The 22,382-nt window shown below is 39.3% G+C and overlaps 1 protein-coding gene across 1 annotated transcript in view; it reads right to left on the reverse strand.

Moving 5' to 3' along the window:
• Nucleotides 1–22,382, reverse strand: part of LOC129779466 (paired box pox-neuro protein) — a 140,824-nt gene that overhangs the window by 17,352 nt on the left and 101,090 nt on the right. The window contains exons 3-4 of the mRNA XM_055786947.1: nt 18,895–19,035; nt 18,726–18,805 (exon numbers count right to left, since the gene is read on the reverse strand). Coding sequence (XP_055642922.1) covers nt 18,726–18,805; nt 18,895–19,035 — 221 coding nt within the window. The remainder of the gene's footprint in view (nt 1–18,725; nt 18,806–18,894; nt 19,036–22,382) is intronic.

Here is a 22,382-nt window from a genome sequence, read left to right on the forward strand (position 1 = left end):
TTCGAGGTTATTTGAATTAAAATATTTATTGTGGGCGGACGAAGTTCGCCGGGTCTGCTAGTAGTGGAATAAAACAACTTCTGACGCAAGAAGATACTGTTCCATTCCGCAATCCGTGTTATGAAGGTTGAAGATTCATACCTACTTCTACGTATATCTACGAAAGCGAAATCAAAACTCTTCTTCAAATCATGATAATGATGACCCACCTCATACCCCTACAAAGGTTTGAACTGGCCGATTTATCTAATAGATAATGTTTAACCAAATTAAGATATCAGAATTATAAAACAAAAATCAAAGCGAACTGACTCTGTTGTAGGCATGAATTTCTGTTAATCGAACATTGTGAATAGGTAAAAACTTTCAAAGAAAAACAATGGTCCTATCCGTATCGACATTATCATAATGATAATCCCACTCTCAGACCCAAAGTTTTTTTAAGGCATGTCAAGAAAATTTCCAACCCGGGAAGATCCTTGACAGATTGGGAATCGAACCCAATATCTAATATCTGCCCATGTTTGTATAGGAGACGTAAACGACAAAATGAACAAAATCGACTTTTTCGCAGTTTCGCACTCTACACAATGTAATACGTTTGCTCAACATGCAAACAACCTTTTTTGTTCGGAAACATTTGAGCAATTTTGAAAAAACGTTTTCGAAAAATCACTGTTTGTCCGCATAACGGACGTAGTTCCATACAGCTTTCATACATCGTTCGAAAATCAACAATTATCAGTATTATGTGCTATGAGCTAAATCTATATTTGAATCACATTCTTTGTAGAGTCCAAACATGTCTGTCACGATAGTGTCTTATTACTTAGTGTTTCCTAATAGATGAATATAAGAAACCATTGAAACGCTGCTCATACAATTACTATTTTCTGTACACGATGAACAAAGAGAAACAATTGTGTTTTTAAATGTTATAATTACCTAAATTTCTGCATTTGGATCTTCAAGTAGATAATGAAAAAATCAGATCAGTAGTAAAATTAAAATAATAATGCTTCTTAGCATTATAACTCCTCGCTCGTATTCAACATTGAATTATTCCACATACTCAGTATTTACTCATACCGTTAGAGTAAGCTAAAATTACCAACATTGCAGATTGCCTTTACATATTCAATCAATTGAACCTGTTGTTCTTATCATATCCCAGAATATTCTTCAGGAAAAAAGTACTCTCATAGAGTCGCAACAAATCAAGAGCACCTTTTCCAAACATTTCACTTAATTTCTTCCAAACCTTTTTGATTTTATCCGATAACAACTGAAACTACCGACGAAGACGTTTTGACTATTGTCGGAATTGTAAATACTAACGCTACAAACAGAGCAACCTGGTGATTACGTCTAGTTATGCCAACAAATGTTCATTGAAACGATTGATTGTCCACATAAATAGACGTGAGCGTTTTCCAAATGGAAAAAAAATGTTATAATCCGCAAAATCACCTAGGCCCTCTTTTTGCCGATAATATCCTTCAACTGGACAGATCATTTCATCGGAAATTTGCATGGTTATGCTTGTAGGCTAAAAACAACAAAAATGCGTTTTCCCAACACTAATGGTGTTGTCGATTACGTCTCCTATGCAATCATGGGCAGAAAAGTACTCAACACCAAAAATTACCCCCGACTTGCATGTATTTGCAAAGCGGATTACCCCAGGCACATTGATTTTGAAGTCCGTGTTAGGGAAACACAGCTCGGTGGGAACAAAAATACCCCAAACTTGCATGTATATTTGCAAAGCGGATTTCCACAGGTACATCGATTTTGGAGTCTGTGTTGGGGAAACCGTAAATCGGGCCAATCAAACTTGGTAGTTAGGGCGTTTAGATAACGCTTGACATTTTACAGTTATTCAATTGTTCGTCTATCACAATTAATAAAATAACATTTTATTAATTGTGATAGACGCGTTGAAATATTTCCTATCACTTGATGCAAACATCTTTCCGATCTTTTAAGAAATGTTCGAGTTATAAGTATTCGAAATATGGGTAAGGCACACGAATCGGCAGAACAAATGTATGGGAGAATAGAAAGTTGTTCCAGTTTTCAAGAATTTAAACCGTTAAGAGATTAGCGAACTGTAATGTATAGCATATCAAACAAATCTTAGAGAATTTCCGATTCGGTATCTGGTATGCAAATCATGAGAATTAGTGAAAATGGTTATTAATGTCTAATTTGGCACCCTTCCTGAAAGACGTAGTTCTGCGAAATTTAGAATGATCGTATAGCAATTGAACAACAAAATAAATATTTATTGAACAAGTATAACTTTACGGTAATGATAAAAAAAAAATCGTTTGCAACATGAAATTGATTGCTACTTTATTCAAAGTATGCTCCACATATTTCAGCCTCAGAAATTCTCCGAAAGCTCTAAATATTCATTGAACTCGTATTCAATTTGAACTATGATTTAATTTGATCTTCACGGCTAATTTTCTAACATCATCAGAATCATGAACCGTCGAACAAGTTGATTTTCACGCATATTTCTAATTGCCGATCGATAGATTAGGAAGATAAGTCAATGCATATATATTTTTGACGCGCCTTTCGCGCAGATTCTAAGAGCAATCATGACTCGTACAAGAAAAGGACACACAAGCTACAGAAACGGTTGAATTACAAAAATCAAGAAATGGATTGAATACGCCATGCAGAACTCTGTTAATCGGAAACAACCGATGACCGGCAAGCAAACTGGAATTTTCTGATCCATTCATATACGCACCACCCAGGAGAACAAAAATATAATTGTATCAACACATCAACAAATTGGAAGAATTTTTTAATATTTTTATCATTTTTGAGATGAAAAGTTGAGTAGTTTTTTTATTTTTAGTATGTAATGTTTTTCTTGATTGGGTCAAAATGTTATTTCTTGTGATGTTCTCAACGTGCTGTTGAAATTTCGTGAACAGACTTAGTAACTCGAAAAACGTATTTTCCGCATTCCGAAACAACGGTTTACACTACACTAGCAATCGAAATTCTTATCATCCCAACCGGCAATATTGCCTCGCTAAGCATCGCTCTTTCGACACGGCTGTAAAGATGTTTATGTTCCCATAACTCCCCGCTGGTACATTCTTGGTACTTGTCGCCCGCTTGCGGCGCTGTCTGGCGAACAACTTCTGGCCCCTGGCGTGTGCTGTCTAATAAACCAAAAAACCATACAGAAACAAAATCAACAAAACCCGCAGGTGCAAAATACCATAAAGGTGTGATAAAATCCCTGGCCCTCTCGGAGAAACCTGAACGTAAATAAATCACGTCATTCACGCGAGCTGACTTTATCAAAACTTGGTCGGGCGCGCGTTACCCCGTCATCAAGCCATTGAACAACCAGCGTATATGAGGGACGAGGCTCATGGTGCGCTTTTGGTGTAATGAATAATTTTCATATTTAGTTTAATGTCGACACTATTACGCTGATCATCAATCATTTCGCTGCTCGCCAGTGTTGCCCTTGGTTCGGAAATGACTGTATGCCACGCCGATGATGTGTACTGTAGGTACTACTCTCAGCATGAACATTGTAGGATGTGCAGTAGCGTGGTAATAATCGCCCAGCATGTGTTGAACGACACAATCATACCGTGTAGGAAGTTACTATGGGTTAACAAACACCCCTGGTAGGAGGAGAAGTGAAGGAGGTGATAAGTGATAATTATTACCCTTGTTATGAGCCTGATTTACTGTGGCTTAGTGGCCACCACATTTCAATTGATGTAATGGGGGAAGTGAATTGATAATCGAAGATAAGTCAATATTTGTTTCAATCAATAATTGAAGAAGCGAGACGATTATTGTTATTTTTATGTTTCCCTAAAATAATTGTAACTAACTTAACTTCGAGCAACACTGAAGTTCTCGTTCACACTTAACTATGTTATCGCCAATATCAAACGCTTGGGCAGAAAATTTGCGTGTTTGGTAGTTTGCCGCGAGGGTTGAATAATCCTGAATGCTTCCCAAGAAGTAAATTATGGAGCAATTGACTTCGGAGATTGAGAAACGCTGGAAAATAAGGTGATTTCAGTGTCGAAAATTAGTGTTGAGTAAAAACTTACAGTCCCCTACGGCAGGACGCGTGAAATTGCCCACTTTGACCGCAAAAGCTTTCAGAAGGGTAACAGCATTTTCACGGATACATTTAGTTGTGGAAAGCTTTTATTGTTATCGGAATTGAATGGAGGTTCCGAAGCGAGCGATAACGCCATCCAGAGCGGAAAACGTAACGGGGCAACTGAATTGGATCGTCCATTCGATTGTACCCAAACGGTAGAAATAAAACGGCTTATCTGCATTCTGAACTGATATCACGCCCTTTAGTCCCGCGGAAAACTTTCAATAAATGGCTCACCCTCAGCTGCGGACATGAGACTGTTCGGAGCTGTGATTTCCAAAGGCAAAGCGCACCCCAATAAAAACACCTCGTAACTTAACCGATAGTGACGGGTATAATTAAATGGAAAATAATAACTTTAATCGCTTGCGCTTCGTTTTCTTGGCTCTCTCGCTGATAGCCTCTGTTTTGGTGCACCGGAGTGGCAATCTGTTATTAAAATTAATTGTTCAATCGCCACCACTCACCCCGGCCATAATTAGTCCATAGTCCTCTGTAGACGGATTTGAGCGAAGGTGACATCAGAAGCATTCCACTCAGCACAATAATGGTTCCGATTCTTGAGGAGACCCACATTACATCCGAACTAAAATGTATGCAAATTAAAAGTACAAATCACCTTAATTGTAACCTTTTTGTCCTGACTTTATCGTATCTGTTACGACTGTGGAAATCCCCCCTTATAAAAGTTTATTATCGACAATCGATCATTACCGCGGCTGCTTGGTGGAAATATACTCGTAGGGAAGGATAATCACAGGTCAGCGCGCTCGGCTCGCAGCCGTGATTTTACAGCCATGCATATACAATCTACCCCCAATACCATAATTCCCGGCTAGAACGTTCCGCGGCCGAGACGGACTGAGCAAAATCGAATCGAAGCCGACGGTTGATGAAAAGGTGGCGCTCATTTTATTATGATAATTAGAAATCATCGAGTGCACCGAGACCCCGAGACGAAACAACGTTTTGGTTGGTTTATGGATGGGAGGAGCTTGGAACGTAATTAGTTCGGAGTTACAATGAATAGTTACTGATTCTATCTTTTCGCTCGGGTGTATTTCTATTATTAGTGGTAAGATTAACACCTCCAGCCGGTGGGGTATAATTTGATTTTATGCCAGCGTGAATGCTGTTGCAACGCTGGGAAATAAGATTGTGGCGGGGTGATGCCAGGATAACATGATCGTTGGTCTCTTTGTTGCAATTTTATTGCGAGGTTTTCAGTGTGTATTTGTTGAAGTTAAGACTTTCATTAGGTTTCATTGTTGCGAATAGGTGCTAGCTCGAACAGTGTCATTGCACCAATATGTTAGGTATTTGTAAAATAATCATCATCATCGTTTGCGACAGGGATGCTTTCCGTTTTCAAATCGAAGAAGCGACTGAAGTGCATCAAATATTTGTTGATACCTATGATGTGATCGTTATTAATGAAAGAACGCGTTCTGAAAGGTTTCAACGTTTCAGAAGTGGATAAAGAAGAGAAAAGGTTAGAGGAATAAGGGTTTCAAGAATTGGATGCATCATATTGTTATTGGAGGTGGAAAGTGGATCTGCCACGATAATTCGAAGTGAGAATGAGTTATAGGGAAACCTCGGTCATCAACATTGACACTCAAGCTACACATCCCTGAACCGAATGGTATACTGAGTATTTTGTAGGATGAACTTGACGTTGTGTATAATGAACTGTTAGAGCCCCCGCAGACTGCAGACTTTCGTCGGCCGATAAATTGGCACATGCGCTCACTATACCGATTCAGTACCGGCCGATAAAAAGTTTGATAGGCTTCCCGATTACATTTAAACTATCCTGTCGGCCAGCTATCGGCCATCCGTTTAATCAGTATTGGTAAGCATCGACCTCCGCACACACGGCGATTGTTTATCGGCCGATAGTTTAATTTGCTCTCAATTCGCTCTCAATTTACTCTCAATTTTGGCATCCGGCGTGCCGTGCGAATCACTAAGAATGGGATGCACCCAATGCTCTCTGAATCTCTTTTTGATTTTCCTTAATCGGTCTCTTCGTCGTTGTCAAACATAAATTAAAAATAGCCTTCGAGAATATTCGACCGACAGTTTTCCTATTATGCGCACTTTTTACCAACCCGACTGATTGGTTAACTCGTTGTGCGCACTAGCAACCCAACCCGACCAAACTATCGCTTGAAAAAAATCGAGGGGTTGTATCCGAGACACGACCGTTTAGGACGTAGGACTACGCAATTTTTTTTTTTTAATTTGTTGGTTTAGCATTTCGCATTATTTGCGAATACGTCGAAGTTTCATAAATAACTCTTTAGTAAAAAGTTCCGGGGACGCTGAAAAGGTTTCATGGATTGCGTGGTTTTGTAGAATCATTTCGAGATGCAACGATTCTTTCTTGCCTTTGCGAGAACAATACAGTCATTGGTCATATTGCACTGAGTATTTAACGAGAGGCGTCTTCTGTGCATCGCCATTCAACAAACACCAAACACGCATCTAACAGATGCACACAGTTGCAGCGATAAAAATGAAACATCGCGAGGATGACCTTTATGAAAATCGTTTTTCGACTCTCGGTCAAAACCGTTAACAAAGCTAGGAGCTTGTTGCATCAGAACAGAGCCGATGCACACGAGAGCAAATACGAATGGCAACTCAAAGTATCGAAGGTGTGCTATTCACATGTACAGGAAATGAACAAGTTCTATGTTTCGCGCAACGGAAACAAGCAACTACACTGCCAAACACTAATGTGTACACTGCTCGAGGGGAAACATATAACACAAAACGAGCAGAATAAGCGACCTTCGTTGTTTCGGGCACAGAGAGATTCTATGAATTTTCCTCAGAGCAATACTTATACGCTAGCGACAGCTTACTTACTTCGCAAATATTCTCTTTTCGCTATCCCCCTTCGTTGTTTCTATTCTTTTTCTTATTCTTTTCCTTTATTTACTGAGACTTTAAATCCAACGATTCATTCGTCTCCGACTGTTTCTATTCCAGCGGCTACTTAAGTTGCTCGTTAATGACAGCTCTGTTCGGGAAAGCACACAAATGGACAAAACAAATGTATGAGGAAATGGGAATGCTTCCAATTTTCATTAATTTAAACCATATACAGACTATGGGATTGTAATGTATAGCATATCAATCTTAGAAAGTTTCCGATTCGATTGGTACGCAAATCGTTACAATCCGTTCGCCGCAAAAATAGTTATTAACTTAAACTTTATTTCATTAAAACGTGACCTGTTTTCTGATTTGGCACCCTTAATGTAAGACGAAGTCCTTCGTCAAAAAGTCTGTAGTGTGCGGTGACTCTAAGCCGGAATTGATTTCTTGCGAAGGAACTAAAAATTGGGTATATTCGTTCATCGCCTCGGAAGAATTTACCAGACGAGAAATCCGCATGCTGCCAAAGATGGGAAAATGTTATAGGTAGCGAGGTCTATACTTTCGAGAATTTTGACAAAAAACGACGGATTTCAATTTGCATATGGTTTGTCTCGTTTTTATGTATTTCCAGATTTTACAATATGAACATTGTATTAGCATCGACATGATGAAGATATGCATGGTACAGAAAAATTTATTCAAAAGATGTAAACAATAAAAAATATATGTCTGTTAGCCAAGAAATATTCTCGTCAGAATGTTTACAACGTATATATGAACAAACATACATAATGGATATAATTTGAATAATTAAGAGCTCTTTTCTAAACTTAAAAAAGTTTAAAAATGAAACACACGCTCTTCACGATTACGAGGCAACCATTGACCGGATTCTGAAGCGTATTACAGCGTTTCGTTTGTTTGTGAACGGTGCTTCATTTCCATTTTCCTTCATAATTTCAAACAAATGTATTATTTGAATTTCCACGTTGGCAAAAGTAGGCTTACAGAAAGCCAACCAAGCGAACCAAGAGTCGAAGTGATATCGTGAACTGCGGCCGACCGTTATCCAGAAGATCAAGGCTTATCTCATCATCATTCGTTATCGCTGTACTGTGCGGCGTATTCGTCTCTGAGAAAATTCATAAAACGGATTTTACCATTCAATCAAAATGAAAATGTAAACACTGAACATGTAGAAAAAAAGAGATTACAATTCGAAAAAATGTTTGCGTCAGTTGATTATAAACATTCCTACGCGTCTATCACAACCAGGGTTGTCAACTATAATTTTTCAAAAATCAGAAAAAATGCAAATAAAAATCAGGAAGAAATCAGGATAGCTCATACTGGGTTGTCCGGAAAGTTCAAGCAGATTTACAAAAGTGTCATTTTTACAGGCAGGCATACATTTCTACAGTTTGATATGCACAGTTTTACTCCACAATATTTCACCATCATTCATTCAGCCTATCCTTCCGAACAATTTATGTACTTGACTAGTTAACTGCCAGACTTCGAAATAATTTGTCGTGTTGTCAAGCATGAAGTTTCTGAGACGAACCTGCCCAGGAGGCTGAAAGTCTCAAAAATAAAGAATAAAAAAAAAGCACGAAGTTTGGTGTTGCCCTGATGGAACACGCCTATCACATTGACTATTTCTGGAGGTTTGTCCTAGATCGTTTTCACGACAACTTAAAGCTTAACTCGAATCACTAAGAAATAGATAGATAACAAACCAAAAAAATTTTAATAATTCTGATAAATTACTAAGTACAAAAATCAGGAAAATCAGAATCGTTTCAGAAAAATCAGGCAAAATTGAGTGTTTGTCAAGATATCAGGAAACGTGCCAAAAAGTCTGGGAAATCCTGGAAAATCAGATATCTCTGATCACAAAAAACTTTTGAATAATTGTAAAATATCAATCATTTTCTAAACGCGCTAAATCCCACGTTTTTAATGGTTCAATTGGTGCTCCTCATCCAACCGTACCGATTAAAAGGGACTACTAGAGTAACAGCGGAATCCCATTTGAAAACATTAATACTACTGCGAAAACAAACGTAGTTATCTGGCATATTATTCTATCTCAGGGAAAAATTAAAAATAAAACAACACATACACAACACAATGAACGGTTTTTCTCGATACAATGGAAGCTTGAAGGGAAGCGAAACATTGTGTCACAAGCTCCACCTCTGTGTGATTCTCTAGCCAGTCAATACGTATAAATCATTCACTTTCAAACCGGTAAGGAGTTCACATCAGTAGGAGTCTACCATAGAATATCATAGCAGCAACTTCAAACAGACGCAACCATAACAGTAGCAGCACCAATATTGTCAGCAGTAACACTAGCAAAGAGTTCTAATTTATCAGCATAATCTGAATGGTCTGCTTCACTCCTTCGTGGCTAGAAGAAGAGATACATTACGTGCATTGGCAATAAAGAAACTAATTTCGTCATGTAGATAGCTTATTCTCGCGAGAATAACAATGAATCCATGATTCAACCATCTTTAGCTACACTCATGAAAGCAAGGCGCTTTTCAGGGTCACCGAACCTGTCACTAAAAGATCATTTCAATGCAATTCAATGCAACAGTTTGAAATAATAAAAACACAATTGTGGTGTGTGAATATGTGAATTAAGTTTTAGCTGTGTTCTCTGGCTGAAGGTGAATAAATATTCGTTCTACTGTGATTGTTATAGCTGTCGCTATCCCAACACAATCGATTTCGGATTTTCTGTTGCTCTTCTGCGTAAGGTGCTGTTTAATATAATTTGTGAACTATTTCTTTGGGAATGATGTTTTGGAAGCATTGGAGATGTAATGTTGTTAAAAGGTACTGCAAAATTACTTGGATATTAAATAAGTTCAGTGTTTTAGTGTCGCTCTAGACAGCCAGCAGTCAACAGTACATATTAATGCTGAGAGTTAATCTGAAAATCGTATTACTTCACTGCTTTGCGAATGGTTTGCGCTGCTCAGTGCAAGCAAGTTTGTTTACATTACGTCTGCACTGAAGTATGAACAAAAAGATCCATAGATCAATTCCATTCCGTATCAGCCGAAAAAATGGAAATTTCGATGCGACCCCTTTCGATTTTATTGAAGCTTGGTACATATGATGGAAGCTACCCAAAATCACAATTTTCATTATCATTTGACTAGTTTAAATTACGACAATTTTTTTCAATTGCGTTAACATTACATTCACTATAAAAAAAAGGTTATATCTCGAGAATGGTAAGTCCCAAAACAAAACGTTATATACTGGAGTCGCTTTTTACGCGGGGGATACGCGGCGCATAAAAAAACCGTTTAACAGAAAACCGCGTAAATTTCTAAATCCACGTAAAAACGCGTAAATTCTAACGGTGTATTTAAAATGTTGGCTGGGCTTTAAAAATAAGAGAAACGTTGAAGCTGAAGCTTCGCTCTTGTAGTGACAAAGATGCTATTTGCAGTTTCTATTCTAGTCTTGCTCCAACCAGCGATCAGTCAACAGCCTTCCTTAAAACTAAGATTACCTCTTTAAAAATAGGATTCTTGTTGATTTTTAGAAGGCCTATTGTAATTTTATAAATATTCCAAGAAATACTTGTTTTTGTCTAATTTATTCACAAAACTTGAGCTAGTTTTCATATTGTTACGATCAATTGTTTTTTTTTTTCTGAAATGATCTGATGTTGATCAATGTTTTGGATGAATTAGAGGAACACTTCCTAGCAGAAAAGCTTCGATAAAGAAAAACAGGAAGTGGGTTATATATATGGTATAACCGCAAGGGTGACGTAGGACTATCGTTGATTTAGAGATCATTTGTTTGAAGTTGAATCTAAATCCATCCTGAATGAATGAATAAATAAATATTTGGGTGACTTCAAAAACGAGAGTGTTACTTTGAAGACTCAAGGTTTTATGCATCCAATATTGGATACAAAAAACCTTGTTCTGAAGAATAATCTTCAGAAGCTTTCCTGTTAACTGCACTTGATTGACAAATCACAAAACCAAATGCATGTGGTCGCAGTATTATATGGATAGAAAACATTAAAATAAACTCGCTTGAATGTAATTTTCAATTCCAAGGGGAACTGGCAGATTATTTTTCAGCAACGATCATTTCTTTCTAGGTTTCCTCTCGATAACCAGCAAACGAAAAGAGTTGCGCGCGTGTATGTGTGTGTGTGTGTGTGGCGGCTGCTTCTATGTCTTCCCGAGGAACCGTATTTCGATGCTGATACTCTCTTGGTCACCTTCTCTTCTCCTTCTGATCGATCGGCTTTTCTGCGCTCCCTCACAGTTAAAACAAACTGATTGCATTTCAGGTCAGGTCAAGCCAGGTAATAAATACCTCGATCCCTCGCCGTTCAGCTCGTTCAGTAACGATGTTGTCTTGTCGATGTCCTCAGGCGTCGTGCACAAATTACGTAACGCAAAAATCCGGATTTTGAACCTCCCCCCCCTTTCGTAACGCAATTTCCTATCTCTAATAAACAGAAAGTAACGCAACATCTAACCCCTCCCCCCTTATCACGTTACGTAATTTGTGCACGACGCCTCACGAAAAATGAATGGGTTTCACCACCAGAATATCATTTCAGTATGCTTTTCGTGCGTGATTGAATCGAGAGAAGGTGTGGTTTACGATGGCAATTTGGAAGGCAAACTAGAGGAGAATGAACTCTCTGAGTATGAAAATTTCGGCGACTGAGCAATAATCGATTGAAAATTATATAATTTTGGCGATACGAAACATTTTCCGTTTTTCATGTTATGCATCCATTATTGGATACGAAAATATCCTACTGATGGGAAAGAATAATCTTCAGAAGCTCTCCAGCTAATTACACTTGATTGAAAAATTACGAAATCACATGTATTTGGTCGCTGTGTTCGCCATATAATTAGAAAACATTAAAATAAACTCTTTCGCATGGATGTATTCTTCAATTCCCAGGGAACTGGCAGATTATTTTTCAGCAACGATTAGATCTTTCCGGAATTTTCTCGATGCTGTATGGCATCCAAACGAAAATTCTCGTTTCAGTTTGGCCTGCAAAAAACTTTTCTGAACTCTAATCCATCAAATTTGGAGCCCTGAAAAGGGCCGTTGATTATATGCAAAGCTAATATAGCACCCTCTCCTTGGATTCGACGGGCCAGCTGAATGTCCTTGGGCATGATGTGACGCGTTTTACGTGGATAGCACACAAATTTGTATCTTCGAATTAGCCTCCTGCAGCGTCATAACCGCGGAACTTTGGAAGCGCAAGTCGGTTTTGAAGTCCTGACCAATTCCACGATCCAAAAGCTGCAAAGGTAGCTTGCGGATCAGCAATTCGGTCGACTTCCGATAGCGATGAATTTCACGCAAAGTTCCCGGTCGATAGCGATGTGGCTTCTTCACCTATCCTGCGGCTGGTGCGCTTATCCGAGCTGCTTTCGTGTGCCCTACCACTGAAAGACTAACCTGCTATCTGCTTGGTCCCAAACAAACGAGTCGTCACGGTGCGAGAGTAGAGTAAGAAATGAAAGCAAAGCAAAGCAAAGCAAAGGAAGCGTCATTTTATAACCTGTTTTCGAAGCTATCATTAAGCTATTGAAACAATTTTCCGACTCAATAAATAGCAATCATATAACTCTTGGACATTTTATCTTTTGTATGAAATGATTATCACTGTTCCGTTGATCCGAAGCAGAATGAATCACGCTTAAAGAAGGAATGGATTTTCTTGGAATTTACTCAGCAAAAATAATGCCCTTTCCCAACACTTAAAAACGACAAACGGTAAACAGTTTCATCAAAGTGATTTCTTCGATATGGGGATATATTCACTACATCATGTCATGTATTTCATATTCTTCATTATGAAATCCATATCCATGGCACCTATCGGTATCGAATTATCATCGACACTACGATTTTCGCCAAATGCTCCTTTCAGTTCGGCCTGTAAAAAACTTTTCTGAATTTGAATAAAATAAGGCACACGAAGTCAGCTCGGATAAGCGCACCAGTAGCAGGATAAGTGGAGAAGCCACATCGCTATCGACCGGGAACTTTGCGTGAAATTCATCACTATCAGAAGTCGACCGAATTGCTGATCCGCAGCTACCTTTGCAGCATTTGGATCGTGGAATTGCTCAGGACTTCAAAACCGACTTGCGCTTCCAAAGTTCCGCGGCTATGACGCTGCAGGAGGCTTATTCGAAGATACCAATTTGTGTGCTATCCATGCAAAACGCGTCACATCATGCCCAAGGACATCCAGCTGGCCCATCGTATCCGAGGAGAGCGTGCTATATTAGCTTAGCATATAATCAACGGCCCTTTTCAGGGCCCCAAATTTGATGGATTAGAGTACAGAAAAGTTTTTTACAGGCCGAACTGAAAGGAGCATTTAGCGAAAATCGTGGTTTCGATAATAATTCGTTACCGATAGGTGCCATGGATATGGATTTCTTAATGAAGAATATGAAATACATGACATGATGTAGTGAATATATCCGAAGAAATCACTTTGGTGAAACTGCATTATAAAATTATTTGTGTACGAATGCCGCAATCGATAGTCGACTCTAATTTGCGCTGGGTAATTTCCTCGGAGGACTCGATTCCTCCTTTGAACATTAATAATCTCTTTCTGGCAAAACGATGTGGTATGAATCACATTATTTGAATGATAGAATGAAGAAGTTTTCTGCCAATTTCCTTCAACCTCCAAACGTATCTTTCTCCCGTTTGTCGTTTTCGCGTTTGCTAATCCTTTCTCACAACACCTATTTCTCGTTTGAGAAATTGTTAAGTAAACATTGTTTGCCAGTGCGCGTAGAGCGGGAATTCCTAAAGATTCATTGCACCTCTAATAAATTGCCGAAAGACGTGGTCTTACGTTGATCGCACTTGATTAAAAAAATCCAAAACGAAATGTATTTGGTCGCAGCATTATATGAGTAGAAAGCAAATAATCGCTCGAAAATGACTTGATTTTCGCGATGTGAAACATTTTCCGTTTTTCATGTTATGCATCCAATATTGGATACGAAAATTTCCACTGATGGGGAAAAAAATATTCAGAAGCTTTCCTGTTAATTGCGATTGATTGAAAAATAACAAAACCAAATGTATTTGGTTGCAGGGATATATGTATAGAAAACATTAAAATAAACTCTTTCGCGTGAATGTATTTTTCAATTCCCAGGGGAACTGGCAGATTATTTTTCAGCAACGATGATAGCAACGAGAATTCCGCGCGTGTATGTGTGTGTGTGTGTGTGGCGGCTGCTCCGATGTTTCAAGCGGAACCGTGGCATCACTCTCCTCCTGATGGATTCCCTTTTGGCCTTAGGTGCACAAACAGGCTCTTGGTGAAACCGTTCATCAGCGTTTTCATGATAAACGAAATTAGCTTCACAACAACAGCGACAACATGCTCCAATCGCTGTTCAATCATAACTGAGTGGGTTTACGAGCGGCGCTCGCTTATATACCGATTGGTGATTTCAATAGCCTGTTTTGAAAGCAATTTTAAGACCATTGAAACAAGTTTTTGGATGAAAAAGTAACAAGTTTATGACGCGTAGACATTTTATCTTTCAAATGAAGTGTTTATCATACCATTTCGTTCAGTTGTTTAAGAGCTATTAACGCTCAAAATCTCGGTCTCCAGCGTAACGCTTTCGTTCTCGAAACTTTGGTTTTACACCCCGGTATAGAAATGAAAGACGTAGTCCTACGTCAAAAACCACATTTTATCATTCCCGATTTGTTTGTGCCTTACACATACACAAATCCAGGAGAAAATATGTAATCAGGAAAAACTAAAACTAGAAACTTGTAGCTTCAATATGATGTACGTTTCATCCTCATGTTCTTATTTATAACGAAGTTACAACCTTTCAAAAACAATGAGAAAAATTCTATGCTGTACCGTGATCATCCATTTTTGTCAAGTGTATTTCCAAGCATTGATAACATCGAAACGTTTGGGTATACCTAAGCTCACTGAATTAGTAGGATGACTGACAACACAACCAACATGGTTCATGGTTCAATGGCACAGTCCACACGAAGAAAAGTAGGAGAAAATAATCGAAATCTAAATTATTAGTGCCTTCTTCTTCTTCAATGGCACTAACGTTCCTACAAGAACTTCGCCGTCTCAACGTAGTATTACTTGCGTCATTTTTATTAGTATTTAGTTGAGATTTCTATGCCAAATAACACGCCTTGATACATTCTGAGTGGCAAGCTCTAGAATACTCGTGATCACAGTGCAAGTCGGAGGAAATTTCTCTGACGAAAAATTCCCCCGACCAGAACGGGAATCGAACCCGACCACCCGGCATGTTAGTTATGACGCTAACCACTCGGCCAAGGGAGCACAAATTATTAGTGCCTATACTACTCTATTTACAAACCACGAAATAGAAAACCCTGCAATTTAGTAATATTCATAATTTCTTCCTCATTATACTTTTCTAATCCCACATCATACATTGTTTTGTGATTTTTTAAAAACTATAGATTCGTGACATATGACTGATTCTATTTTTTGTTGTTTACAATTCCGAAAACTGACAATAACTGACAAACATTGTCCGATACGGTCCACTTATGTCATCTGTTAGAAATCATTCAAAACATACATGTACACCCAACATTCGAAGTGCAAACCCAATAAACCTTCTTCACACAGAATCGATCCGCACAGACCAATTGTCAATGAAAGGGCTCATAAAACTAATGTTATGCCATTGTCGGTCCAGTCCGCCAATCTTATTTCAATAGAAAACATTTAGCATAACATGTCTGTGAACCCTGCGAAGTGAAGCGAGAAAAAGAAATATGGAGCAAAAACCAGGAAGAATGGCCTTTCAACCCGTGCTGGAACATCGTAGAGTCAAACACGAAAAGAGTACAGGCAAACCTGTTTTTGTGCGGGGGATAGGGACCGCACAAAAAAAGTCGCATAATAAAAATCATGCAAAACTTCACCAGCAGCTTTAAAAAATCGTGTTCGGTACACATTGTGAAAAAAACTTTTTTTGTGCGGTAGATAGGGATCGCATAAAAAAAGTTTCCCCCAAGAATATAACTCAAATTCACGCCATTCACCGTTCAATTTTCTTTTGTTTCCCTGTTTTGCGATGGGACACCTTGTCTTTTCGGTTGCGCGTGGCTGTTCTGTGCTTTTAGTTGCATGTCGAAACGTGTTGCTGTTAGAAATCATGTCATGCAAAAACTTAGAAAAACTTAGAGCATTTGATGAGAGAAGGGTAATGATTTCAGAAGTGGATAATTGAGACGCAAATATGCCTTTTTTCGCACTGAAATGCATAAAAACCATCGAAAAAAACTAAATGGACGATAACTTCGTCAAATATGCTTCTTTCATACACCGCACAAAAAACAGGAATCGCACAAAAAAAATCGCACAAAAAAAATTCGCACAAAAACAGGTTTTACTGTACGTGAGGTGATCCGGGAAAATCGTTATACAACTAAATATTGATAATCGAAGTAAATGGAAACATTTCTCTGAATGAAAGAATGAGTGGTATTATTTTTTGATGCTCATTTTCTGTACTAAGAACAACAAAGGAAATTAACTTTTATAACATTGAATTTTTTTTTTTTTTAGTACGGAAATAAACTGATTTGTCATGATGAAAAACGTTCGAATTGAGATTTATTAAAGTAATATTTCCAATAAGTTTGGTCCATCACTGTATATTTACAGGAGTATTGAATGACAGTTCACGATGAACCATTTGTGCTGGAAGGTACATTACTTTGCGTTTTTTTTTATTGATGAATGACCGTTATAGGTAAAAACAAAAACCCAAACCATTTTGTTCACGCTGAACCTAGTTCAACACTGTAATCGTTTACCCGAGAAAGTACAACAATTTGACTATGCATAAATCACAAAAAAAAAACTCAAAGGCTCACCCAAACCCATTGCCCCAACTTCTTTGGGGGTTTCCCCAACATTCATCACTGATTAATAGACCACAACCGTTCGGAACCGATTACGGTACACACTGCGTGGCTTCCCGCTTTTTTTTTTTTTTTTGCAACATTGATCGTTCTCCATGTGGGCCAAAACCAGCATGATTCTCGTCGAGAGGCCAAGCAGGTGAACACACCACCGTGCTCTACCGGCTGATCGCACCGCAACCCATCCAAACCCTTCGGAATTGATGGGAACAAAACGGGCTCGGACAACTAATTTATGCAAATGTTTCCACAGCTAATCTCGTCGGTCAATCGGCTCGTTTGCATTTACCACCCTGGTTGTGGCGATGTTCACACTACACTTTCCCCATACGCGTCAGTGCTACATCCCACAACTCGGGGAGCGGAAAAAAAACCCACCAGGCTCCAGGGTAGACTCCCAGCAGATCTGCCCCGATTGACGACCAGATAAAGATCGTTAAATTTAATTTAAATTTACTAACCGTTTTGTCAGCTTTTCCATGTTTGCTGGGGCTACCTCGACGAGAGAAAGATAAAGATTAACAACTTCCTCTGCGCGACCGACCCACTCTGGCGGCTGGTGGAGCTATGATTTATGTCGCACACGTTCTCTCGGGGCGCGCACTCTTTCCCTGTCCCTCTCGGCTGATTCATTTCGTCTCGGGGGTATTTACACATGACTCTCCACAAGATTCTAGCTGGTTGTCTCGCTCACACCACCGTAGACCATGGATTGTTATATACATGAGTGTGGATGTGGGGAAAAGCACATCCATTACGACTCGACGCAAAGCATGACTATAACTCCTCCCAACGAATCAGTCAGTTCGTCGGAGAGAGCGATGATATGTATGTTCCGAATATCTTGCCCGGGGAATCCGGGCATGAACATTCTCTTAGTTCGTATTTCACCCACAAAAGTGGGCTGGGATATTCAGTTAAGGTACTCTACCAGCCGTAAGCGATTTGGTGGTATCACTGAGATACCAGCAGTTAAGCTTATATCGTACAGTGGAGCGTTAAAATTCACAGAATTATTGTTCCGATAGTGCATGTCGAGTAAATAGAGATTGTAACAAAACGAAAGCATATGTTTTTGGGACAAACGGATTGTTGTGTCAACCCAAGCCTCTCGGTATGGTTCGGCTTGCGTGATAATTTGGTCCGTCGTATAATTAAACGTGACAAAGATACATTGAATCGTGTCAGAAATAATTACGAGTGTTCGTGTTTATCACACTCGCTCCCTCAATCGCCCTCTCAGGATATGTATTTCATAAATATTTGGGTTCAATAAATCCCCTTCCATCATGCCATATGGGTCAGGTTCTTTCCGCGACCACTACTTGTCACCGTAAACCGTCACCACAAATCATTTGTCCAACATGAAGATCTGATACAGATCCGCTTGGCGGGGGTGACAAAACTTCGGTCGCACTGTCATTTGCATGAGGCGTCTCATCCTTTCATTCGCGCTTTGTTCACAGTTCATAAACGGTGCGTAGAGAGGGGCACTTAGGTTTATTTTTCCATTAAACGTTCCTCCGGCACTTCTAATGCACTGTGGCACAGCGGTGGCAACGATAGGAGTCCCTGTGGTAATTAAGATTCATCTAGTGCGATAAGCAAAACGGTTCTATTTTGGAACCGCCGTTTGTCGGCGCTAACCTACCTTCGTTTTGCTGCCCCCGATCGATCCCGGTCGTATCGAACCGGTCTCGTAGAATCTGGTCAATATTTTCGATACACAACCTGGACAGAGGGAAGATGCAGAGAAAACGAATCCCATTAGCTGATTACAATATGGTGGAAGTAATAACGCTCCGGGGGCTCGCACTTACCGTGGGATACCAGAAGCTGGCGGGAAATGTCACAAGGTCGGACGCCCATCAGTGCCAGTTCCACTATGCGCCGACGGACGATGTCCGGCAGTGGTCTGCCGTTGACGAACACGCCTCCGAGCTGGTTGACACCTGCTTGACCTGGAAAATAAGCGAAAGCAAAGCGAAACCGTTAGCGGCTGGCTGGGTAAGGCATGCACTTGTTTCGTTGATCTCGGCCTCGCTCGCCGCGCGGCTCGCTATCAAACCCGGGGGCGAAAAAAAGGACACAATTAAATAATTATGTGCTTTTTTCGCAGCCTGGCGGGGAATGTTCTGCTGTGCGGAGGAATTTTAACGCTGAGCGCATCAATTCGCGCAGCGACGTTAATTTGAGTGGTATTTATTGGCCAGCTAAGAGGAGTGACAAGCGAGAAAATTTAATTGTTCCGCGCGATTGCATCGCATTTCTTCGACGAAGAAACGAGATGATGAATCAATCAAGGGCACACTCGCGTAGAAGTTGAGAAACGCTCTTCATGTGTAGCATAACATGATGAGTGTTTCGCAACTTGTTTCACGCCGGTCATATATAGTGTATCCCATGAAAACTTGAGTATCCTGAGTGACATAGTCGAGAATACGAACTTGAAATTCTCCCCATGATTTCTGTGACGCTAACCACAAGCCATACGTACAGATTCTCTCATTATTTTGGTACAGTTTCTGTACGGTACAGAGTACAGATTTTCGTCGAAAAGTACAGATTGGTATAGATTTTTTCCGCTTGCGAAATTTCTTACATTTGAACAAAGCAACATTGGGGCACATGACGATTTTTACGCCGCAGTATCGCTTGTTGCTGCTGATCATAAAAGCATTTATAAATAATTATAATTGATCAGTTTCTTTAGGACGAAATTCGTTATGTTAGAGGCGTTTCCAGGGTTCTACGATGGGAATATATAAGATTTGGAGAATCAATTTCGTACCCTGAAGGTAAAATTACTCCGTAAGAAAATCACAGTTTCAGAAAACGAGCATGTGTAGGCTTGGTGGACAAAAATTTGATGTTCGAAAAGGAGTATTGAATGACAGTTCACGATGAACCATTTGTGCTGGAAGGTACATTACTTTGCTTTTTTTTAATTGATGAATGACCGTTATAGTTCAAAACAAAAACCCAAACCATTAAGAAAATCACAGTTTCAGAAAACGAGCATGTGTAGGCTTGGTGGACAAAAATTTGATGTTCGAAAAAAATTGACGGTTCGATCACATTTTCGTCGCTTCGATACCTTGTTTGTGACGTTCTCACTACGCTTCACTCTTCGGATTTTTTTTTCCAAATATAATCAGAACAAAAACTTGCTTCACAATTGGCTCAGCAACGATACGATGAACGCTATTTTGAGATCAAAAGATTTGATTAAACATGATAGCTATGTATAAGCATCATCAAACACACGAATGACTTGCAAATGTAAATGTAGTATTTATAGTAAACGAATGAGTATTTGTTTCATTCTAATATTTTTTTTCCACATCGAATATTTTCGATGGTACAGATTTTTGGAAGAAAAAGGGAAAGATTTTTAACTCCCCTGGTACAGATTAAAATGTGGCAATACTGACAACAGAGCCACAAAATTCCGACACCTACTGAAGCTGTTCACTCTTCATATTTTTCGAATTCCTGTAAAAGTAAAACTGTTCAACATAGGCATTCCGTTTCAAGGATAGAACCTTCCAACCGTCTTAGTTGAACGTCACACCCAACCGACAAGACCATCAAAACTTAAAAAGAAAGCGAAACTGTACTTGCTTTACCGTACCATATGGTAATGTTTTTGCATCAAATGATAGTATAGTTTATTAGCTACCACTTACCATCTATTTCATTTAATTTTGTACAACTTTTTTGGGCAATAAATTCGATTTAAAACAAATACGTCTGGAAGATGTTATCAATTTCATTTAAAAACCAATGTAATAAAAAATATGTGAACTTTTCTAAACACTTGATCGCTGGGTCAAGTGTATCGAGCTAAAAGGAGGAATTGAGGAATAAATCGCCACTTTTCTAAAATTGCTAATTGGAAGCTAAATACTTATCGAACTGCTCTCGTAGACGAATTTCCTGGAGCATAAATCCCAGAATTACAATGACGTCGTTGATTCCTATGCTTTGAAAAAAATCAAAGAATGGAATAACACGATAGCACAAGACAAATTTTGATTTTCCATATTGTCACCTAAACACTTAACCCCTTGCCGTATGATTTAATTTCCAACAACAGGGCCCAAACACGAGCACAGTGAGTCGTTTCGGTACTCTGCTGAGTGTGTGTATCTTACTTACGATCGTAGCAGTCCTGCATCATCACACGCCTGAAGCATGTATCCATTTCACATCGATAGACGACGAGTGAGGTTCGATTTTGTACGTTCTGGCACAGTCTAATCGCCACGAGTGTGGTTCGACGTTGTACGTGAAGGGGTTAAACGCGGCGCAAATGTGTAGGGTTTTCTGTTCAGCCGGTAGCAAACAGTTGGTGGGAAACATACTACAATAGGTATTTACGGCGTGGTATCGTGATGCAGTCAACTCTCTCTAACTCGATGGATTTCATGGCACATTTGATTGATTTCACAAGTATTCTTCTTTCCATAACTCGTTGCCTCCCTAACTAGATGGTTCCTTGGATGTCGATTTAAGGAAAGTTTACTTTATAACCAAAACGTCAAAATTGCTCAAATCAATCTCTTAGTATCTATTATTTAACATATCAAATGAACTTATTGCTGTTATTTTGTGTATGTAACAGGCTGCCAGACGAAAGTGCGGTACAGCTTGTCCTAAACCCACAAGCTAGTTCACTTTTATATGCAAACTTTTCAAAAAAATAAAAATTAATACCAAAAAACCATTGAAGCGAATTACGCTAACGCATTATCTCTACGTCCTTAGTGTTAATAAAAGCCTGTGTGGAGATAATAAATGCTAGCTCTTAATTTTGTCTTTAGAAATCTTGAGAAAGACTATTTACCGACCACCGCCGGTGAGCGAAGTGATGATGAAAATTTAATACGCAGATGCTTTCTTCAAAAGCTCAAAATACCCAACGAGAGACAAACGACATACATTCTTTGGGTGAGACGATGAGCTTCTCCTCCATCCGACGCGACACCTTCACCAATTCCAGTACGCCTCGATTAGTAAGTAGGCTGCCCTGTTGCGCATCTCAATAGAGACCTGTCTCTTCATCTTGCGATTTCGCACTACATGCGCTGTCTACAAGTGCTACCACATCTCGTGTGCTCAATACAGCTGCTTTTCGGTGTACTTCCTGCTCAGCTTACGGCGAATGAGGCCAAGCACCATCATCGGATTTTTTTTCTTATCAATGTGTGTATTTGGAATCAAACCCGATTCATTAATTGGAGAGGCACTAACGTTCAAAAACTGAACACTATTTCACACCGAAATATTGTATTGAACGTGATAA

The sequence above is a fragment of the Toxorhynchites rutilus genome, chromosome 3, assembly GCF_029784135.1.
Source record: "Toxorhynchites rutilus septentrionalis strain SRP chromosome 3, ASM2978413v1, whole genome shotgun sequence".
NCBI lineage: Eukaryota > Metazoa > Arthropoda > Insecta > Diptera > Culicidae > Toxorhynchites > Toxorhynchites rutilus.